We start from the raw sequence: 19889 nt of genomic DNA on the forward strand, positions 1-19889 counted from the left end.
AGTATTTGGATGTACGAGATTTGACTTCAAAAGAGTTACAGTTGAGTGGTGGTGTCCCATCCTTCCAGGCTGTTGGCCTGAGCTAGGACTAGATGGGTTTAAATATTGGAATAGGGTTAGATTACACAGTATTTTATTTTTTTCCCCCTTTTCCCACTCAAGGTATAAGAGATTTATGCCCCAGTCTAGCTGGTGGCGGTAATGCAACATTTATTGGATGCCAAACGCCTTTAAACCACGAAAAAGAAGAAGAAGAAGAAGAAGAAGAAGAAGAAGAAGAGCGGGGTGGAAATTGATGGGTAGGCTGAGTTTGACTGGTTTGTCACAAAGTGCAAATTTTGCCGAACCTAGTTGGAGCGCACTTATTGTTTTGATTATTTTCTAGCCTCAAATGTTAGCTAGCTATCGTTGCTCACTGGGAACAACACATTTAAGACAGAATTTTTGTATCTAAACTAATTGCTATACTTTCGAAAATTAATAAGACAGCCGCTTAATTTAAAGGATATCCTATCTCTCCATTCAAAGGTACAATAGGTAAGTTAGCTAGTTAATGTTAGCTAGATAGCTAAATTTAATGTAGCTAGCTAATTATTTTTTTCCACAAACGTTATTTCTGACAATCGCCTCAGTAGCTAGCTAGCCATCCCATATATATGAATGCAGCTAGCGTATGTTATGCTGCTAGCTTGTATTTATGTTTTCTTTGCAACCTTGCTGCGATAACGTTAGCTAGCCATTACTGTTTACATGTTTTAGTCAAGGTCAGTTTATACAACATGTACTAGTGTAGCTTTGCAATGTTATTGACCTGACTACGAACTTAGTCATCCGTGCGTGGGTGACTGACGCACCCAGGCAGCCAGCTCTTTGACAGCAGTTGAAAACATACCTAGCAAACCTGTTGACAATTATACATTACTGATGTTAAGTAGGTTTTCGATGGAGTTTGTATAATTAAAAATAAAAATAAATCCTGCAAGCAGCATTCCTTTTGTGGCAGACATAGATCAAGCTACCTCTTTGATCTTGTCCTATAGGATGACACGGATGCTAACTGCAGCCCCAGAAAGATGACCTGCACCACCCTAGGGCATGGTCAGGATGGGACCAGATGTGCCCTTGCTCAATGAATACAAGCAGGAGTTCTGGAAGCGTTTCCCTCAGATGGTGCTGGGGGGTCCGTGCTTGAAGTTGGGCTACTGCACCCCGCCTTATATCTATGTCAACCAGGCGGTCTTGTTCTTGACACCATGGCTGTTGGGTGGCATTGGCACGCTGCTGTGCCAGCTGCAGGAGGAGCTCCACGCTGCCGTGCTGTCTGCTATGCTCATGCTTGGGGCAGCAGTGTGTGTCCAGGCCCTGGCACTGTATGCAGCCCGCAGGAATGGCACGGTGGAGAGGTTGGGAGTGCCCAACATCCTGGCTGATGAGGAGGAGGTGGAGTTCACCAACTGTGTAGCCCCAGAGACAGTGAGGTTCATCGCCCCAGGGAAGAGGTTTGGGCTGAACGTGGTGCTCCACACCATGCTGGCGGGGACCCTCTGTGGCCTGGGAACATGGTATGTGCTCCTGGGCAGGTTAACTACACTCTACGGCAGTGTGGGTGTAGCCTTTGTGGTCTTTGTCCTGAGCTGGGTGACTGTACGGCAGAGTACTCCCTTATCATCAACACGGCCGCAGAGATGGCCACATTCCAGGCACAGGACACCTATGAGATCATCCCACTCATCCGACCACTCTACATATTAACTTTCATAGCTGTGGACCTTGCTGATAGGTAAGAAATAACAAAATTGGTCTTAATGACTGTTTTGAAACTTATGGATATTTTGATAGGATTGCTTACATTTTGTGATTTGCTTGTTTTTTTCCCTATGCTGGTGTCCAGATTTACAGATCCAGTACCAGAGTTCCAGCTAACCAGTCAGGTTCTTCATGTGGTGTTCCTGGTCCGGCCTCTGCTGTTGGCGCTGGGCATGCTGTCACCTCTGGACGCCCTCCTCCTTTGGGGCATGGAGCAGGCACTGGTGTTCGGTTTGGGCTGCTCTCCCATGTCCAGTAACCTTAGGTTTATTTTGCTTGCTACATCAGTTGTTTTTTTGTCAACATTTAGATGCTGTCTGATTATACTTAAGTCACTGATGTAGTTCCTTGAGCTCTTTACCATATGCCTGTGTGAGCGCCTATGATTCTGTGCTCTCTGTCCTTCCTAAAGGTTGCTGGGGATGTTCGCCATATCTGCATGTGTCACTGTTTGTACCTTCTTCATCCCGTCCACCGTGGGTGTGGTCGTCTTCTCCATGGCCATGGGGTTTCTGCTTAGTTTAGATCTCAGACAATTTGGGGCACATTGTAGAGGAGGGCCCAGGGTGACCCGTGGCGACAGTGGATGGCGTAGGGGGGCATCCTCTGCCACTCCCCGCTGGTTTGGCTGGCAGTTGTGCTGCAGGGAGATGCTGCTCTACCTGGGGCTACTGCTGGAGGCCATGGCTGAGGCAGGCCTCTTACATCACTTCCTCAGTCCCTCTCAGCCCCAGAACCTGGCCAGGGGTCCTCAAGCTACCTCCTCATCCTCTTCATTTTCTGCTGGGCTCTCGGAGAGATCCAGGGAGCCTATGTTTTTGGAGGAGTATTCCTCAACCCACTGTACCCAAGAGGAATGGCCAATGTCCGGGTGTTCAAGCAGCGCAGAAGGGGTCTCCCCGTGGCTGGGGCCATCAGGAGGGTGCTGCTCAATCTGAGTGAGCTCACCTTGCGATATAGTATTGCTTTGTCATTATTGAAACATACTATTCATGCATCTTAATACATTATATTTAACAGTGACTGTGTTTTACATTGCAGTGTCTCCCTTTGCAATGATTGCTTTGCTGATGCTGGATGGCTCTGTTCAGCAACTCCACACAGCCTCTCTCAGTGTGGGATTCACCCGAGCCTTCAGGATGGTACACATTAATTATTTTATGTATAACATAAGCATGTACTGTATATCAATCAACCAGAGTTTCTCTCTCCAGTGACTTCATGACCATTGATCCTCTGTTATCAATATGATTTAAGTCATGTTGATTTGAGTAATGGGTCTCTGTGTTGTGCAGGTGTGGCAGAGCTTTGAGGATGCCCTGTTTCAGATGGTGGTGTCAGTGAGGCTGGCTACAGGGGAAACCAGACTGCCTGGGTGGGACAGTATGGGCATAGGGGTCCAGCTCCTTCTGGTAACAACACATTTCAGCATTCATGACATAGGCATGATCTTTTTCCGAAAACATATTTAAAGTTGAACATTGAAATTGAAGTCCTGGTTAAATCTTTAGTATCTCCCAAAACCAGAAATGCACAAAGTTTTTGTCTTTCATTTGTCAACCCAGGTGGGCCTGCTGAGTGATAGGCTGCTCCAGTTCCTGTCCAAGCTGAAGTTTGCCCTGACCCTGCTGGTGACCTCCTGGACTGAGAAGAAATAGCGGCTTCAGTCGGCCGGGACCCTCCTGGCCCTGAACGCTTCCCTGTGTCCTCTGCTGCTCTCTGTGGTGTTCCTGTTTGCCATGATCTCTGCTCCTCTGCTGCCCATCTTCCTTTGGGCTTCCCTCAGCGTAGTTGGGTTGGGCCCGTGGGCACCGCCTGCCTCTGTCCAGATTCCATCTACTACCAGCAGATGAATGGGAGCCTGGCCTTTGCTCTGAGGAGTACCTTCACCAGGGGATCACTTCGTTTGTGGGTGTCACTCTTTAGTTATTTTCCCCTGTTTCTTATTTGCATTTTCTACAATTCATTGGTGAGCAGTGTTTTCCACTAGCACTGGCTGTCGGCTAAACAGCCGACAGCCAGTGACAGGGAAACGATGCTGGCTTGACAGTCTGCTGTGGGCAGTGTGATTTGTGTGTGCTGAGATTTGGTTGGTTGTAGTCCAATTTATTTACAAAGAGGAAGGGGAGAGCATGATGCTTTGAATGAATTTCAGGACTCTACGATGTGACCATTATACTTGCATATGCGCCAATAAGTAGATGCGTACGAACTGAGAAAGTAAGCTTAAGTATGAGCATGTGCGAGTTGTGATTTATAGCAACAACAAAAAATCCATCCATAGCTATTTAATGTCTTTATGCAATTTTGTTTCATAGCTGGTAGCTAATCACACAAAGAACCATAGAAATAAGAATGATTTATTTCTATACAAAGACCTATGTAGAGTCCCATATATCCCAACTTGCGTGCAGCAGCAGTGCCTGGGGCGCTGTGCGCACTGAAATATACATTTTTAGAAGCGCACAACTATAGAAGTTGGTCGAATTTACCAAAAAGTCTACTGAAGTGTGACTTTGTCCTTGTGTTTCTTGGCTATTTACGTTGCCACGCTAGGTTGTTCAATGTTTGTTTGAGCTTGCTCAATTGGTACTAGCAAAGGTATGTCGGAGAATCTGTCAGACATGTGAATCCCACCGTTACCATGGTAATGGCCCGGCCCTTAGAGACAAGCTCAGAGACCGTTTATCTACAAACCATCAGACTGCTGAACACTTGAACTGGACTGACCACCTGCTCTGATTCTCTGCACACAGACACATTTACAGTGCATTCGGAAAGTATTTAGAACCCTTAACTTTGTTACAACCTTATTCTAAAATTAATGAAACCCCCCCCCCCCCCCCCCCCAAATCTACACACAATAACCCATAATGACAAAGAAAAAACAGGTTAAGACATGTTTGTATATTTAATGTAAATAAGGTATGTTTTTTAATTTTAAAAGTATTCATACACTTTGCTATGACTCAATTGAGCTCAGGTGCATCCTGTTTCTATTGATCATCCTTGATGTTTTTACAACTTTATTGGAGTCCACCTTTGGTAAATTAAATTGATTGGACATGATTTGGAAAGGCACACACCTGTCTATTTAAGGTCCCACAGATGACAGTGCATGTCAGAGCAAAAACCAAGCCATAAGGTCTAAGAAAGTCTGTAGAGCTCCGAGACAAGATTGTGTCAAGACACAGATCTGGGGAAGGGTACCAAAAAATGTCTGTAGCATTGAAGGTCCCCAAGAACACAGTGGCGGGGAGATGGAGGGGAATCAACCAGAAGGACAACCATCACTGCAGCACTCCACCAATCAGTTCTTTATGGTAAAGTGGCCAGACGGAAGCCACTGCTCAGTAAAAGGCACATTACAGCTAGCTTGGAGTTTGCCGATAGGCACCTAAAAGGACTCTGACCATGAAACAAGATTCTTTCTCTGGTCTGATGAAACCAAGATCGAACTCTTTGGCCTGAATGTCAAGCATCACGTCTGGCGGAAACCAGGCACCGCTCAACACCTGGGCAATCACATCTCTACGGTGAAGCATGGTGGCGGCAGCATCATGCTGTGGGGATGTTTTTCAGCAGCAAGGACTGGGAGACTAGTCAGGATCAAGAGAAAGATGAATTGAGCAAAGGCCAGAGATCCTTGATGAAAACCTGCTCCAGAGCACTCAGGACCTCCGACTGGGGCGGAGGTTCACCTTCCAACAGGACAATGACCCCAAGCATAAAGCCAAGACAATGCAGGCTTCAGGACAAGTGTCTGAATGTCCTTGAGTGGCCCAGCAAGAGCCCGAACTTGAACCCGATTGAAAATCTCTGGAAGGATCTGAAAATAGCTTTGCAGCAACACTTCCCATCCAACCTGACAGAGCTTGAGAGGATCTGCAGAGAAGAATGGGAGAAACTCCCCGAATACAGGTGTGCCAAGCTTGTAGAGTCATACCCTAGGACTCAAGGCTGTAATCACTGCCAAAAGGCACATTTTGGCAGTGTACTGAGTAAAGGGTCTGAATACTTATGTAAATGTGATGTTTAAAAAATATACATTTGCAAAAAAATCTAAACCTGTTTTTGCTTTGTCATTGTGTGGAGATTGCACTTCAAACCGGGGAGGCTTGTTACTTTTTTATTTGGCTTGCGACTCCAGGTACTGGGTGAAGTGAAACTTTAATTTCCAGACATGACTTTGTAGCTTATGTACAATGTATGAAATTATAATGGTAAGGTAAACATTACATTTACACCGGCAGTAACGTTGTCAGACTTCCTTATTTACCCACACTTTACAGTATACATTACATACTGCATTAGGTGTTAGGCATATGTTTTCAGTTTAATCTTTAACCCCTATTGTTGGGAGAAGCCATTAATTTTCCAACCACAAGCAGTTAGAACAGAACACCATAGTGCACTCAGTGTTCCAGCTCCGTGTCCTCATGGTTGTTTTATTACTTACTGTGTATGTTGACTCAATCGCAGTGACAGTGAACTTTTAGATTGGTCGAGCAGTGAATGTATGCAGATGAAAGAGCCGGGCGGGGGAGCCTCTTATGGTTTCATATTAAGAGGAATGTTGTTGTGAGTTGCTCAGTAGAGACACCGGCAGTAATGTCAGCTTGCAGGATCCAGTTGTGATTCCCGAGAAGTGACCCGAATAAAATCGTTCTGATCTGTATTCATTACATCCAAATGTTTCAACACCATTAACCTCATAATACTCTAAAGCCAGCCAGAGCTTCTTCCAAAAAATGTGTTCAGTGCTCTATTTGCTGTCAGGAGGGGGGGCAAGGAAGAAACTGAGCAAGTACAAGCTTAATTATTTATTGACTACTCAAAACAGAAACAGAAATTGCTATAGTAATGTCATCACTCAATTTTGTTTTCTTGGCTAACTGGGGGTGCCTGAGCTGTGATGTTTAATTTAGGCTAAGCGCTTGTTGGGCATGCTATACCCAGTAGAAAGAGGAGAGTTTGTAGTGTAGTGTTCTTTTTTCTCTCCCTTTGCCCCTTCTGTGACATTGGCGGCTGTGCATCAGTGAGCATTGAGCGGGAGTGGAGAACGCACAGCGTGTCATTTCCCATTGCGAGGCAGCGTCGGTGACTATTCCGAGACGGCGCTTTAGGATATGACATTATCTTTGAACACTAGTCAAACTTAAACGAAAGCAACCATCGCTCTGCCACTACAACTTCACTAAAAATGTCTGTCCGCTCGCCCCTCTGTCGACCAAAAATGAAATGCCCCCTCGTACAAATTCCCCAAGTCTACTCCCATGTGAGAAATTAATATTTAGAGACTAATGGAAAGCCGAGGAATATAAGGAATTCACTATTTAGATCTGTGCAGTCAGCCAGTTTAAACTGTATCATGACCTTCCTCTACAACTGAAATGGTAAATTAATCCGACAGCCAAGTTATCCACAGCCGAAAAGACTCACTACTGATGCAAAATGAAAGGGTTCTGTGACCAGGGGGAACTTATCTATGTATATACTCCAAGCTTTCTCATCTTCAGCCCCCAGAGGATAGCATCTCTTGACTGCATGTCCTATAATAATAATTTACCACTGGGATGACTGTGACCAAGTATAACACCACTCAAAGGTTGCGATGAGAATATGCTATGAATAGGGACATGATGCATAATGGAATCAGCCTTACCCGAAATCTTAGCTGTGGATAAGTGTATGAAGAAGCTGATAGGCCTACATTTGATTTTTTTCCTTCCTTCTGAAGGTTCTCTGGCTCCTGGCTTCCACTTCCTGGGTTGCTTCCAGGACACCGCATGGTTTGGTTCATGATCTTGGAGAGAGGATATGGCTACTGCACAGTCAACATCAAGGTACTGGTTCATTAATGGTTATGTGTTTGAATCGCTCATTTGTGGTGAACTCATTTGACCATTTTGTTTCAGGGTCTGGAGCTGCAGGACACGTCGTGCCATACAGTGGAAGCTCGGGGGGTGGATGAGGTGTTTGAGGGGGCTTTGAGCGGCTTGGTCTCAACCAGGGGTTAAACCTGCACTTGGGTAACGCCCTCACCCCATGTGCTGCCCTGCCTGTCCGCATCTACTCTGATGCCCGAAATGTGCTCGCATGACCTGAGGAAGTCCAGGATGACTTCCTGAAGGCCCTGGTGTAGCTGCTGCTGAGGAACTCTGTCCAGAGACATAAGACTTTTACTGGGGACACCGGGAAAGGAAAGTAAGTTCCAGCCCTCCCATCTTGGCCAGTCAACTGTCACCCAGCCTTCAGAGGCTGTTATGGTGGAGTCCGTCTCCTCTCTCAAGTTTAGACGGGACAGCTCCAGTTTGACGACCTCCGGTGACTGGTCAGATGAGGATGACCTGTTTGGGGCTCAGCCAGCCAGGAGGACAGTGGTGCTGGTAAGTACGGAGGCCCAGCTGGGGGACACAGTGCTCCACACCAGTCCCTCACTGCCAGGCTCTATGGAGATGGGCAGTAGGTTTGAAAACATGGCCCTCTCGTCCCTCCAGGCTCTGGGGCTCCTGGCTGTGGACAAGGGCAGGAACCCTGAAGTACCCCCCACAGAGTCCTCCGGCATCTTGGCCCATGCTAACTTTAGCTGCCCCCACACTGAGCTGTTCAGTCTGCCCCCTGGGTGGAGGACATCCCCCTTATCATCCCGGTTGCAGCAGCCCTATGCTTTTGTTCCCTGAGTGGTTTCGGTTCACTCTGGGGAAGTTGGCGCTGTCCATTCAAGACAAGGCTTTGGAAGATGTGGCCAAAGCCCTGAAGGAGGATGAGGAGCTGAGGGACCGGTCATGCCTCATCTCCCTGGGGACAGAGTCTGCCTTTACCAGCCCCAGCTATGTCTACAGGGTCTACTGTGGGGACGTGCCTTGGACAGAGGGGCTGGAGTGGCTCTCTGAAAACAAAGAACTTGACCAGCTTGCACTTAAGGCTTTCAGGTAAAGAGGGAAGGGGTGAAACATGGGTGTAGCTGCAACCCAACATATGGAATCTAAAACGTATATACTGGATGTGTGTTACACATATTAAATGTTGCTATCCAAAGCTTGTACCTGTAACTGATCTATTTACCTGCAGGTACAGTTTCAAGCTGCTGTTTGATCAGGTGAGTCTGGGGCCAATAGAGAGTCTTGAGGAGCTGTTCAGCACACTGGAGGAGTATGAGAGGGACTGGTACATCGTCCTGGTGGCTGACAGAGGCTGGCAGGACTGTGTCCTACAGGAGAAACCCTCTTCTCACCGGGCCATGACCTCACCCTGGTAACCACACTACACCTGTGTTTCTGTTACCTTACTAACTCACAGGGTTCTCACTAAAGTAACCCAACAAACAACTGATGAACTATTAACATTGCTTAAAAATTGTTTGTTTATATAGAGTGTTTTGTGTGGTTATCTTATCTTTGGGGTGTGTGTATTTTAAACTGAGCTAGTGGTCAGTACAGTAAGTAACCTCTACCTGCCTGTCTCTGTCTCCACAGAGCACTTACACAGGGCTGGTTCAGGTAGGCCGTCCGAATGAGGTGGTGGTGCGTGGCCAGTGGGCTAACCTGTCCTGGGGCCTGCTCTACGCCACCAACGATGATGAGGAGCACTACAGCAACCAGGCCCACCCCATCATGCTGAAGAACCTCACTGTCCAGGCAGCCGACCCCCCCCCCCCCCCCCCCCGGGGGTACCCCATCTACTCCTCTGTCCCCCTGCACCTCCCCTGCTTCGAACCTCAACCCCTTGTTGGGATACGCCATCTTCACTGACTTCCCTATACCCACCCTGCCTCGTGTTTGCCTAACTTTGTCACTGGGTAAGCCCAATGTTGTGACCTGTATATGTGAGCCAATACTGGCCCGCAGTTTTGTAAAATACAAGATTCAATGTATTTGGGGGATTTTAGTTTGTGACAAAAAGTGTTTCTACAAAGGTGCTCATGTCTCAATGTATGAAATCATTTTTTGCTAAATTCAATCTCTTTTGGGCTTAGTGGTCAATTTGCAGTTTACAAGTGAATCTAGTCGCCTACCCCTGCACAAGGGTATCTTAGGAAAGTACCTGGAAGGCAGATTAAAACAAATGGTTTCATTCATGCAGGAGCGACATTACCAAAGGTGTGGTACTAGTTCAAACAACTAAATATCAGCTTTCTGGAGAAAACATTTACATGGGATATAATTATTCAGAATACATGTATCATTCTGGAAAAAACAATTGTATCATGTGTAAATGAAATTTAATCGTGGACAGTCACAGTGCCAATTTCATGATAAACTTATTTAGTAATTGTTTTCCCTCAAATACAGTTATGTAATGCTCCCAAAGGCAAAATGGGACAAAAATGTTGATTTTAAAATGATTATTCAGTGTTAAATACAAGGATGTGCCTTTCGGTTGGTCTTCATTTTGCTATAATTTTGTTTACAGTTCTTGTTTTTAAGACTAACTAATGTTCTCTTGTACATACTGGTGTGTAATTGTATATACACTTAACGTTTTCAAAGAAACCTGATAGGCTATTGTTTACTGGAGATTGGTCAGTGCTATAGACATTCATCACAGATCTGTGGGGAGTGCATTAATTATACTCCACCTATCAGACAATCAATTTAATGTTCCTCCTTATTCTGAAATACTTTTTTCCCCATCAACTGAGTCAGCCTGGACACATCCTAATTTCATAGGCTAGAGAAAAATCTTCAATGTCTCTATTTCCACCCTCATCCCTATTCTTCTGCTTTGTGAAGAGAGCTGAAAGGAAAATGTTTTAAGACAGCTAAAAATGAGACAATTGCTTCCAGGTTCAAGTTCACCCATTTCAAGGTGGAGCTCAAGCATTTGGAATGCCTTTCAGGAAGACTTGGGCTTTGGCTTTGTGAAGTACGCAGAGTCTGCGTCCTGTAAAACAAAGCTTAATTTTAAAGTTGTTTTTCGACTGTTAAAAATCTGCATCACAGGCAAAATATAAACATTTTACATTCTGGGGAGACGCTCTGTCACTCAAGAAGTTAAGGCATCAGAACATGGACTTGTCAACAGGATGATGTGGGAATAGGTCATATCTCAGTTTAATGACAGGTGACTGATTCTACTTTATCCATATATATCCTATGTTCTGAGGCCGATCTTGCTTCATTGTCTGTTTTAGGTGTCTAGATTTCAAATACTGTTCATTGACAGATGAAGAATGAAAACCTGCAAACTCACTAAGTTACCTTTGCCTTTCCTCAGTCTGTATTTTCTCTCCTTTGTATAATTGTTTTAATATATTGACCAAACCTTGAGCATTCCTACACACAACTAAACCACAGTGGTTGGGCGACATTGTCCATTCAAATCCTGACACAAATGTCTGGTCAGTCAGAAAATGACCTTTCTGCGTGGCCCTCAGCTGTCCAGCAGAGGCCACCAGACGTAGAAGTCAGTCACTGCCACTGGGAAGCAGTCATGCCCACTGCTATACCCTGGCCAGTGTGGCCACCCCTTCTCTTTATCAGGCTGAAGCAAGGTCAGTAACAGCTGAGCCCCCTAGCTGTTAAGAGACAGCTCTAAATAGAGTCTGCTTTACTCAAGTATTTGACTGTTCACACGGTTAGTGTCCCCTTATTCCTGGCCTAGAAAGGCAAGGTTAACCTTAAAATGTGAAAGCAAGGCCATGCATAAACGATGCCTAGTGCAGGGATGGGCAATTCCAGTCCTCTAGGGTCTGATTGGTGTCACTTTTGCCCCATCCCCATCTAACACACCCGACTGCAATAATCATGATCTTCAGTTTAGAATGCAATTAGTTTAATCAGCTGTGTTTGCTAGGGATGGGAGGGAAAGTGTGACATCACTCCAGCCCAGAGAACTGGAGTTGCCCATCCCTGGCCTAGTGCGTTTCACCCAACTCGTCCTTGTGTACACCCAACAGTACACATTTTTGATGTAGCCCCAGACAAACTCACCTGATTCAACTCATTGAGGACTTGATTCGTTGACAAGTTGAATCAGGTGTGCTTGTCCGGGGCTACAACAAAAGTGTGTACTGTTGGGGGTACTGGAGTTGGGAAACACTGCTCTATGGAATACACTGAGCTCTAAGTTATGATCATTCTAATCGGCAAAACTGTAACAATATATAGTATGCAGCTCAGAAAACACATTCTTCAGCAAAATCATGTTGTGAGACCTACAGAAAACCAATACTAACCAGGCCAGCCTTGAAGTTCTGCACCCTCTTCCTGCCCAGCACATCAGTGATGAACCAGGCCCAGGTGGGAGCATACTGCCACACATAGTAGAACAGCAGAAAGGGCTGCTGGGCAATCCACATCTCCTTGGTGCCATTGGCTATACCCACCAGGATGAGACGCACACAACGACTAGTGACCATCTTGTGTTGCTGGTCCCCAGCAGTGGGAATGGCCTTAGATACGGAGGGGATAAGACAGGAAATTAATGTCAACACTCGTACAAAAATGTTCAGTTCAACGGAAGTTAAATCATACTTTAATGACAATTATTTGAAAGACCAATGGCTTTCCCATGAATGCGTTTGTGACATCTTGACAATAACAAAATGTGATGCAATTGCAACGTAAGATGTAAAATTAAGAATGAATTCAGCAATAATGTGAAAAAAAATCAATGTGAATAAATATTCACAATTTGGAAGCAAAACCCACCTTTCCCACTTCTTCTGTGAAAGCATTCTGGACTATCTGTGACTGTACAGGCCCTGGACATACTGTGCTGATGAGTATCCTTGGGTATTCAGTCAGCTCTGTTCGAAGAGAATTGAAGAAGCCCTGTGGAAAAAGTAGATTGTCATCTCAAGATTTTAATCAATCTATCTATCTAGATGTTGTACAACTACAAACGGGCAGAGGGTGGCCCATGATTGATCTCACCTGAAGAGCGTGTTTACTGGCAGAGTATCCGGTTGCCAGAGGTGCCCCAGCCAGGCCGACCACACTGCTTACAGTAACTACACTGCCCGACCCTCGCTGCGTCATGTGGGGCAACACCTGCTTGGTAAGTGACACTGTGCCCAGGAAGTTGAGCTCCATCAGCGCCTGGTACACATCCACACTGGTCTCCAGGCACAGAGAACGCTGGCTTCGGCCACCATTGTTAACCAGGATGTCAATCTAAATGGGCATAGTGCAGAGAGAGACCGGAACAAAGCAAGCCATGTATCACCAATTATCTTATTCTTCAAAGGAATTTATTGAATTCATGATACACTGGTAACAAAATCAAGACTTGGTTGTGAACATTTCTGCCAAAGGTATAATCAAAACACAGATTCCAAGTGGAAACAACCTCATGTCTCAGAATAAGAGAACACGTCTAATAAGACTGCGCTAATATTGGACTTAGCCTTGAACTGCATTTTCATGTGCATAATTTGCCTTTGGGAGCTGGTTGGTAGTAAGCTAGTCTGATTAATCAGGCTGTAATACACAATGAATTGGTATATACAGCAAGAAACATTTGTATACAAAATCATTGACAGTAAATGTTCTTTACAAACCAGAATATTGAATAAAATTACACGTGAACTTACTCTACTGGTTGTCTGTGCGGTTTGACCTTCAGCTGCACAAAATTTGAGACAAAATATCCACAGGAAAGTATTGGATAAGTTACTTTTTAGACAGCCGGTAGGTATATAGTTCAGTAGAATTAAAATGGTATATTCTGAATCAGGGGAGGATGGAGAACAATCCACACCTCAGTAAAGAATATACCTACCGGCTCTCTAAAAAGTTGGGTAAACAATACTTTGCTGTGGACATTTTGTCTCAGAGACAACCGGTAGAGTAAGTTCAAAGGTAATTTTATTTAACATTCTGCAAGGAACATTTACAAAATTTTACACACAAATGTTTCAGGCTGTATATAACAAGTATTTGTGTATTACAGCATGATTAATCAGACTAGTAGTGAGCATGTCTGTTGAATATAATGTATTGTCTTATAAATAAGGCCAGTCTGGTTAGACTATTAAGTAAATGCAAAGAAATGATGTCCTACATCAGTGGTTCCCAAACTGAGGGGGTCAGCAGGGGGTCAAGCCACAGTGGGAACCACACATGCAGAGATCTTCCGTTCACCTACTCTGCATCTCACAAAGACACGGCGGTTGGAACCAAAAATCTCAAATTTGGACTCATCAGACCAAAGGACAGGTTTCCACCGGTCTAATGTCCATTGCTTGTGTTTCTTGGCCCAAGCAAGTCTCTTCTTATTATTGGTATCCTTTAGTAGTGGTTTCTTTGCAGCAATTTGACCATAAAGGCCTGATTCACGCAGTCTCCTCTGAACAGTTGATGTTGAGATGGGTCTGTTACTTGAACTGTGTTAAGCATTTATTTAAACTGCAATTTCTGAGGCTGGTAACTCTAATGAACGTATCCTCTGCAGCAGAGGTAATTCTGTGTCTCTTCCTTTCCTGTTGGCGGTCTTCTTGAGAGCCAGTTTCATCATAGCGCTTGGTGGTTTTTGCGACTGCACTTGAAGAAACTTTCAAAGTTCTTGAGATTTTCCGGATTGACTGACCTTCATGTCTTAAAGTTATGATGGACTGTCGTTTCTCTTTGCTTATTTGAGCTGTTCTTGCCAAAATATGGACTTGGGCTATCTAATGTATACCACCCCAACCTTGTCACAACACAACTGATTGGCTCAAACGCAGTAAGAAGGGTTTGAAATTAGTGTCTAGTTTGAGAACAGATGCCTCACAAGTCCTCAACTGGCAGCCTCATTAAATAGGACCCACAAAACACCAGTCTCAATGTCAACAGTGAAGAGGTGACTCCGGGATGCTGGCCTTCTAAGCAGAGTTGCAAAGAGAAAGCCATATCTCAGACTGGCCAAAAAAAAGAAAAGCTTAAGATAGGCAAAAGAAAACAACACAGACACTGGACAGAAGAACTCTGACTAGAAGGCCAGCATCACGGAGTCGCCTCTTCACTGTTGACTGGTGTTTTGCAGGTACTATTTAATGAAGCTGCCAGTTGAGGACTTGTGAGGCATCTGTTTCTCAAACTAGACACTAATGTACTTGTCCTCTTGCTTAGTTGTGCACTGGGGCCTACCACTCTTTCTATTCTGGTTAGGGCCAGTTTGCTCTGTTCTGTGAAGGGAGTATTTCACAGCGTTGTGTGAGATCTTCAGTTTCTTGGCAATTTCTCACATGGAATAGCCTTCATTTCTCAGAACAAGAATAGACTGATGAGTTTCAGAAGAAAGTTATTTGTTTCTGGCCATTTTGAGCCTGTAATCGAACCCACAAATGCTGATGATACAGAAACTCAACTAGTCTAAAGAAACCCAGTTTTATTGCTTCTTTAATCAGTACAACAGTTTTCAGCTGTGCAAACATAATTGCAAATGGGTTTTCTAATGATCAATTAGCCTTTTAAAATGATAAACTTGGATTATTGGATAAATTTGATGTTATTTTAATGGACAAAAAAATTGCTTTTCTTTCAAAAACAAGGACATTTCTAAGTGACCCTAAACTTTTGAACAGTAGTGTGTGTGTGTATATATATATATATATACACATGTATACACATACACATATATATATATATACACACATGTATACACATACATATATATATATATATATACACACACATATATATATATATATATACACACATACATATATATATAGTGTGTGTGTGTGTATATATATAGTGTGTGTGTGTGTATATACATATATACACATACATAGACATATATATATATATATATATATATATACACATATACATAGACATATATATATATATATATATATATACACATATACATATATATATATATATACACATATACATATATATATATATATATATATATACATAGACATATATATATATATATATATATATATATATACACATAGACATACATAGATAGATAGACACATACACACACAAAACAATTTCAAGGAACTCAGTCCAGCTTCAAACTGAACGCACAAGGTGCAATTTCAAAATTCGGTAGTGAATCATCAGTTCCTCTTGTCATGTTAGTCATTGCATACCTTGCATACATACCCCCGCCCCCCCCCAGAGTGAAAATGTTTGGGAACCCCTGTCCGACATGACTAATGCCTGGTTACTTCTTCCATCTATATTGAGTGGTTAATCAATTGGAAATGGTCAAACACTGAATTAAATTGAACTAACTTAAAATCCCAATAAAATAAAGAGCGATAAGGGAGAGTTATTACAAATTATCATGTGTAGTGGTCTTACATTGCCAAAGTGCTGGATAGCAGTTTTCATTTTTGCCTCATGGGATGCTCTCTCCAGCAAATCAAGTGGAAGAACAAGAATATCCTTATCTTTCAAGTTGGAGCGCTCTTGGGAAAGAAAAATGAAAAATGTTAACGGTCTGCAAATTAAAGGGCTAGGTGTATAAAATCACACTTACTACTGTGACTGCACTGAAGCAGTAGGCTATGTAATTTAGCATTCTTAACAGTAAAGAAAATTAACCTAATTGTGTGCGAGAGAATACTGTTTTCATTAGACGAGAGAACTATCATCCTCACCCAAACAGTGAAGTTTCACCCTATCCAACTGATCCACACGGCGAGCAGATAGAATCAGACGAGACCCACATCCAGCTAGTTGGTAAGCCAGCTCCTCCCCTATGCCACTGGACGCTCCTGTGACCCACACCACCAGTCCTTTCAACTTGGTCTCTAGAAAACAAGCAGCAGATTGTGTTACTTTTCACAGCAAATACTGAGAAACAGTACTACAACCTTGTTTGTGGAGGGTGGTGAACAGTCATATTGTGCCATACAGTTGTAGCGGTCATATTCACTATCACCTGGTTTCTCCAACTATAACAGAATAGGTCCTTCCACGTTGTTGTAATATCCTCCTATTGGCCCTTGAGGGCAAGCAACCAATGTAATACAAAGATACATTTTGTTTATATGACAAATTCTGTAGTCGGACCTCTCTGGATCTCCAGATGTTCCATATCATTGCTGTTTTGCAACATTGTGTGGACATTGCTGTTCAAATCTGAAGGAGATCATGAGAGGTCAACGTCTGCTTGGTGCTCAGAATACAGAACGTGTCATCAAAACAACCTTTGTGTTACATTGGATGGATTCTTCAACATGGAACAGCACTGAAACAATGTAGATATACAAGTGAGAGCAACGTGTTACAGTCTGTATTGAAATATTGACTCCTCGTACATTGCCACATTGTGACGACTGCCTTGAGTTATTGGTCAATACAAGTTAATTAAGGGACAGGTATGTTACCTGGCTTGCTCCCAAACAAGGTTGCCCATAGTAAGGTCAAGTCAGCGTCCGCAAATAAGAAGCACACAAACTGTACAAGCAAGCAAAGTGCAATTCCTGTGAGCAATGTCACGCCCAAATCCATAGTCTTCTGGCTTGTGTGAAAATGTTATGAAAGTCACAGTACAAGAACAACAGTTATCTGCTCTCCAGCGTTAGAATAAAACGCTGTAATAAAAACGTAAATAACCCGGAAGCGACTATTAATAGAAACGAAAACACTTCCCGGTTACAGTTTACTCAATTAGAAGATATTAAAGACAGATTTAGAATTTAGAAATACATGTCAGGATAAATAGACAGTGTTCATGCTGATATTTGGCGCACTGTGGCGCTTTAATAGAGACAGAGAGTGATAAAGGATAATGTGACAAAGAAATGTAGTGCGAAAAATAGTGAGAAAAATAAGATTGGCTACAGCTATTTCCTTACGAAATCTATTTTTGTTTTTGTTAATTCTGTATTTGCCTTTACAATGTTTAATCCATGTATGGGTTTTTGTTTTGATATGACATGCATATCAACCACTGCTAGAGGATATCAACCACTGACTGCCTCACAGGAATGATGTAATGCTTTCAAGTACGCAACCTGCAACATCCGGGTCTTTTTCGATTCCTGTTGTAAGCTGTCTGTCAAGTGAAGAGGCTGGGGCTTTCGGCTTGACGCTATTTGGCCTCAACAGCTCCGGCCTAAAGGTTTAAAGGAGGTACATTTGAAATATACTTTACGTCGCCAAATGAGAAAGTAATGTATCCCTGGTTTACTTAGAACAGGGAGTTCCGCACTTTCACAAATTAATGTACAGAGGGGTAGAGGTGCTAGCTAACGTTACCCACAAACTATCAATCTTGTTGGTGTTTCTGTCGCAGCTTCTGCTTGTCTTTACACTTTCAAAACAGCTCTTTCTGATTTTGGTAAGTCACATTTGTTTGTGCCTGTAAGAAACTGTCTACCAAGTTAGTCCGTTAACATTTGCGATTAGCCATACTCACTAGCATTGGGGGCAGCGCGATGAGTCCGTGAGGGAGTGAAGGCCTGTCAATGCTAACGTTATGTGAACGCTTGAGGTTCTTGGGGCCGAGGCCCACAACGACGCAATGTTCTATTTTAATTGTCATATTGCCGCCGGAGGATATGAGTTAGCTAGTTAGCCAACTAATAAACGCTGTTCAAAACATTGTTGGTAATTTCGTGAAAGTTTTTCTTGTTCTAGAAATTTAACTAGCCCTGGCTCGGTCATTGACTTAGTAAGCCGATGACTAGTTAACTAGTGTTAGCGTGTTATTGTGACGTAGCTAATACCAGTTTACCAGCAGACTTAGCTAGCGAACGTTAATTAACGTTACCTAACAAATATTGCCAGCTAGCTATGTTGGTTGCTAGTTAACTATTTAACAGATTGCTAAACCAGTTAGGTAGCCAACATCATTAAAACACCAAGATAGCTAGCTAACGTTAGCTAGCTACACTGTATATTGTAATGTTTTTAGTTCACGTTAGCTACCTAACCACACAAGAACAACACTTAACTAGTAGTGGACGTTGGCTTGGGACCTTACTAGGAAGCTAGCTAGCTGGATGGATTAGCTAGGTTTTTGCAGTACTGACTGTTTTGTAATGAACTCATGCAATCAATGGCCAACACCTATAACATAGCTCGTTTACCAGATAACGTTAGATCTTCATTGGTAGCTATAGACGTTCATAGCTAGTGTAGTGAGACAAATATTTAGTTTACATTAGTCACCTATTTTTGCAGACTGGTCGCATAGACTAGAGGTAACATAGTAAACGTAAATCCGGGACAGCCAAATTAGTATGATACCTACAGTAAGTTAGTTACCAGTCAAAAGTTGACACATCTACTCATTCCAGGGTTTTTCTTTATTTTACTATTTTCTACATTGTGGAGTAGTTTTGAGGTCCTCACTACTATGACATAACACATATGGAATGATGTAGTAACCCAAAAAATTGTTTAACAAATCTAAATATATTTTAAATTCTTCAAAGTAGCTACTCTTTGCCTTGACAGCATTGAATTCTCTCAACCAGCTTCACCTGGAATGCTTTTCCAACAGTCTTGAAGGAAATAGCCCTTACACAGCCTGGAGGTGTGTTGGTTCATTGTCCTGTTGAAAAACAAATGATAGTCCCATGAAGCGCATACCAGATGGGATGGCATATCGTTGGAGAATTCTGTGGTAGCCATGCTGGTTAAGTGTTCCTTGAATTCTAAAGAAATCACTGACAGTGTCACCAGCCAAGCACCACCTCCATGCTTCACGGTGGGAACCACACATGCAGAGATCATCCGTTAACCTACTCTGTGTCTCTCAAAGACACGGAGGTTGGAACCACAAATCTCAAATTTGGCCTCATCAGACCAAAGAACAGATTTCCACCGGTTTAATGTCCATTCCTCGTGTTTCTTGGACCAAGCAAGTCTCAGTCGATGTTGAGATGTTACTTGAACTACGAGAAGCATTTATTTGGGCTGCAATTTCTGAGGCTGGTAACTAATGAATTTATCCTCTGCAGCGGAGCTAACTCTGGGTCTTCCCTTCCTGTGGTGGTCCTCATGAGAGCCAGTTTCATCATAGCGCTAGATGGTTTTTGTGACTTCACTTGAACTTTCAAAGTTCTTAGAAATTTTCTGGCTTGACTGACCTACATGTCTTAAAGACTGTCGTTCCTTTTTGCTTATTTGAGCGTTTTTTTTTTATTTTATTTTTTCAAAGTTTAACAAGGCAAGTCGGTT

General features: G+C 43.2%; 2 protein-coding genes and 1 pseudogene across 5 annotated transcripts in view; 2 read left to right on the forward strand and 1 right to left on the reverse strand.

Moving 5' to 3' along the window:
* The first annotated feature begins 294 nt into the window (after window positions 1-294).
* LOC139383967 (pecanex-like protein 4) lies at window positions 295-9560 on the forward strand (annotated as a pseudogene).
* LOC139383966 (dehydrogenase/reductase (SDR family) member 7) lies at window positions 4151-18369 on the reverse strand. 2 transcript variants are annotated; one of them, XM_071128593.1, is made up of 8 exons: window positions 18121-18369; window positions 17717-17817; window positions 16355-16507; window positions 16056-16162; window positions 12687-12926; window positions 12462-12584; window positions 11987-12202; window positions 9476-10692 (listed from the first exon to the last, which is right to left on the reverse strand). In XM_071128593.1, the coding sequence occupies exons 4-8, from the start codon at window positions 16083-16085 to the stop codon at window positions 10645-10647; spliced, it is 657 nt and encodes a 218-aa protein (XP_070984694.1). In that variant the 5' UTR covers window positions 16086-16162; window positions 16355-16507; window positions 17717-17817; window positions 18121-18369; the 3' UTR covers window positions 9476-10644. The 2 variants fall into 2 exon arrangements, with proteins under 2 accessions (XP_070984693.1, XP_070984694.1); XM_071128592.1 differs by lacking the exons at window positions 17717-17817; window positions 18121-18369 and adding an exon at window positions 17087-17345 and having other exon boundaries at window positions 4151-10692.
* Window positions 17743-19889, forward strand: part of LOC139383965 (protein phosphatase 1A-like) — a 36809-nt gene continuing 34662 nt past the window's right edge. Inside the window, exon 1 of one of the 3 annotated variants that reach the window (XM_071128588.1) lies at window positions 17743-18042. In XM_071128588.1, coding sequence (XP_070984689.1) covers window positions 17926-18042 — 117 coding nt within the window. In that variant the 5' untranslated portion in view covers window positions 17743-17925. The remainder of the gene's footprint in view (window positions 18043-19889) is intronic. The other 2 variants (XM_071128591.1, XM_071128589.1) reach the window with 2 other exon arrangements.

Source organism: Oncorhynchus clarkii, chromosome 25, assembly GCF_045791955.1.
Source record: "Oncorhynchus clarkii lewisi isolate Uvic-CL-2024 chromosome 25, UVic_Ocla_1.0, whole genome shotgun sequence".
Taxonomy (NCBI): Eukaryota; Metazoa; Chordata; class Actinopteri; order Salmoniformes; family Salmonidae; genus Oncorhynchus; species Oncorhynchus clarkii.

Bases quoted from the DNA above. Each gene is read 5' to 3' on its own strand.
- LOC139383966 (XM_071128592.1), bottom strand. From the start codon at position 17,210: ATGGATTTGGGCGTGACATTGCTCACAGGAATTGCACTTTGCTTGCTT. The intron at 12,585-12,686 runs GTGAGATCAATC...CTTTTTCCACAG, and splicing joins CCAGTAAACACGCTCTTCAG to GGCTTCTTCAATTCTCTTCG. The intron at 12,203-12,461 runs GTGGGTTTTGCT...TCCGTATCTAAG, and splicing joins TCACAGAAGAAGTGGGAAAG to GCCATTCCCACTGCTGGGGA.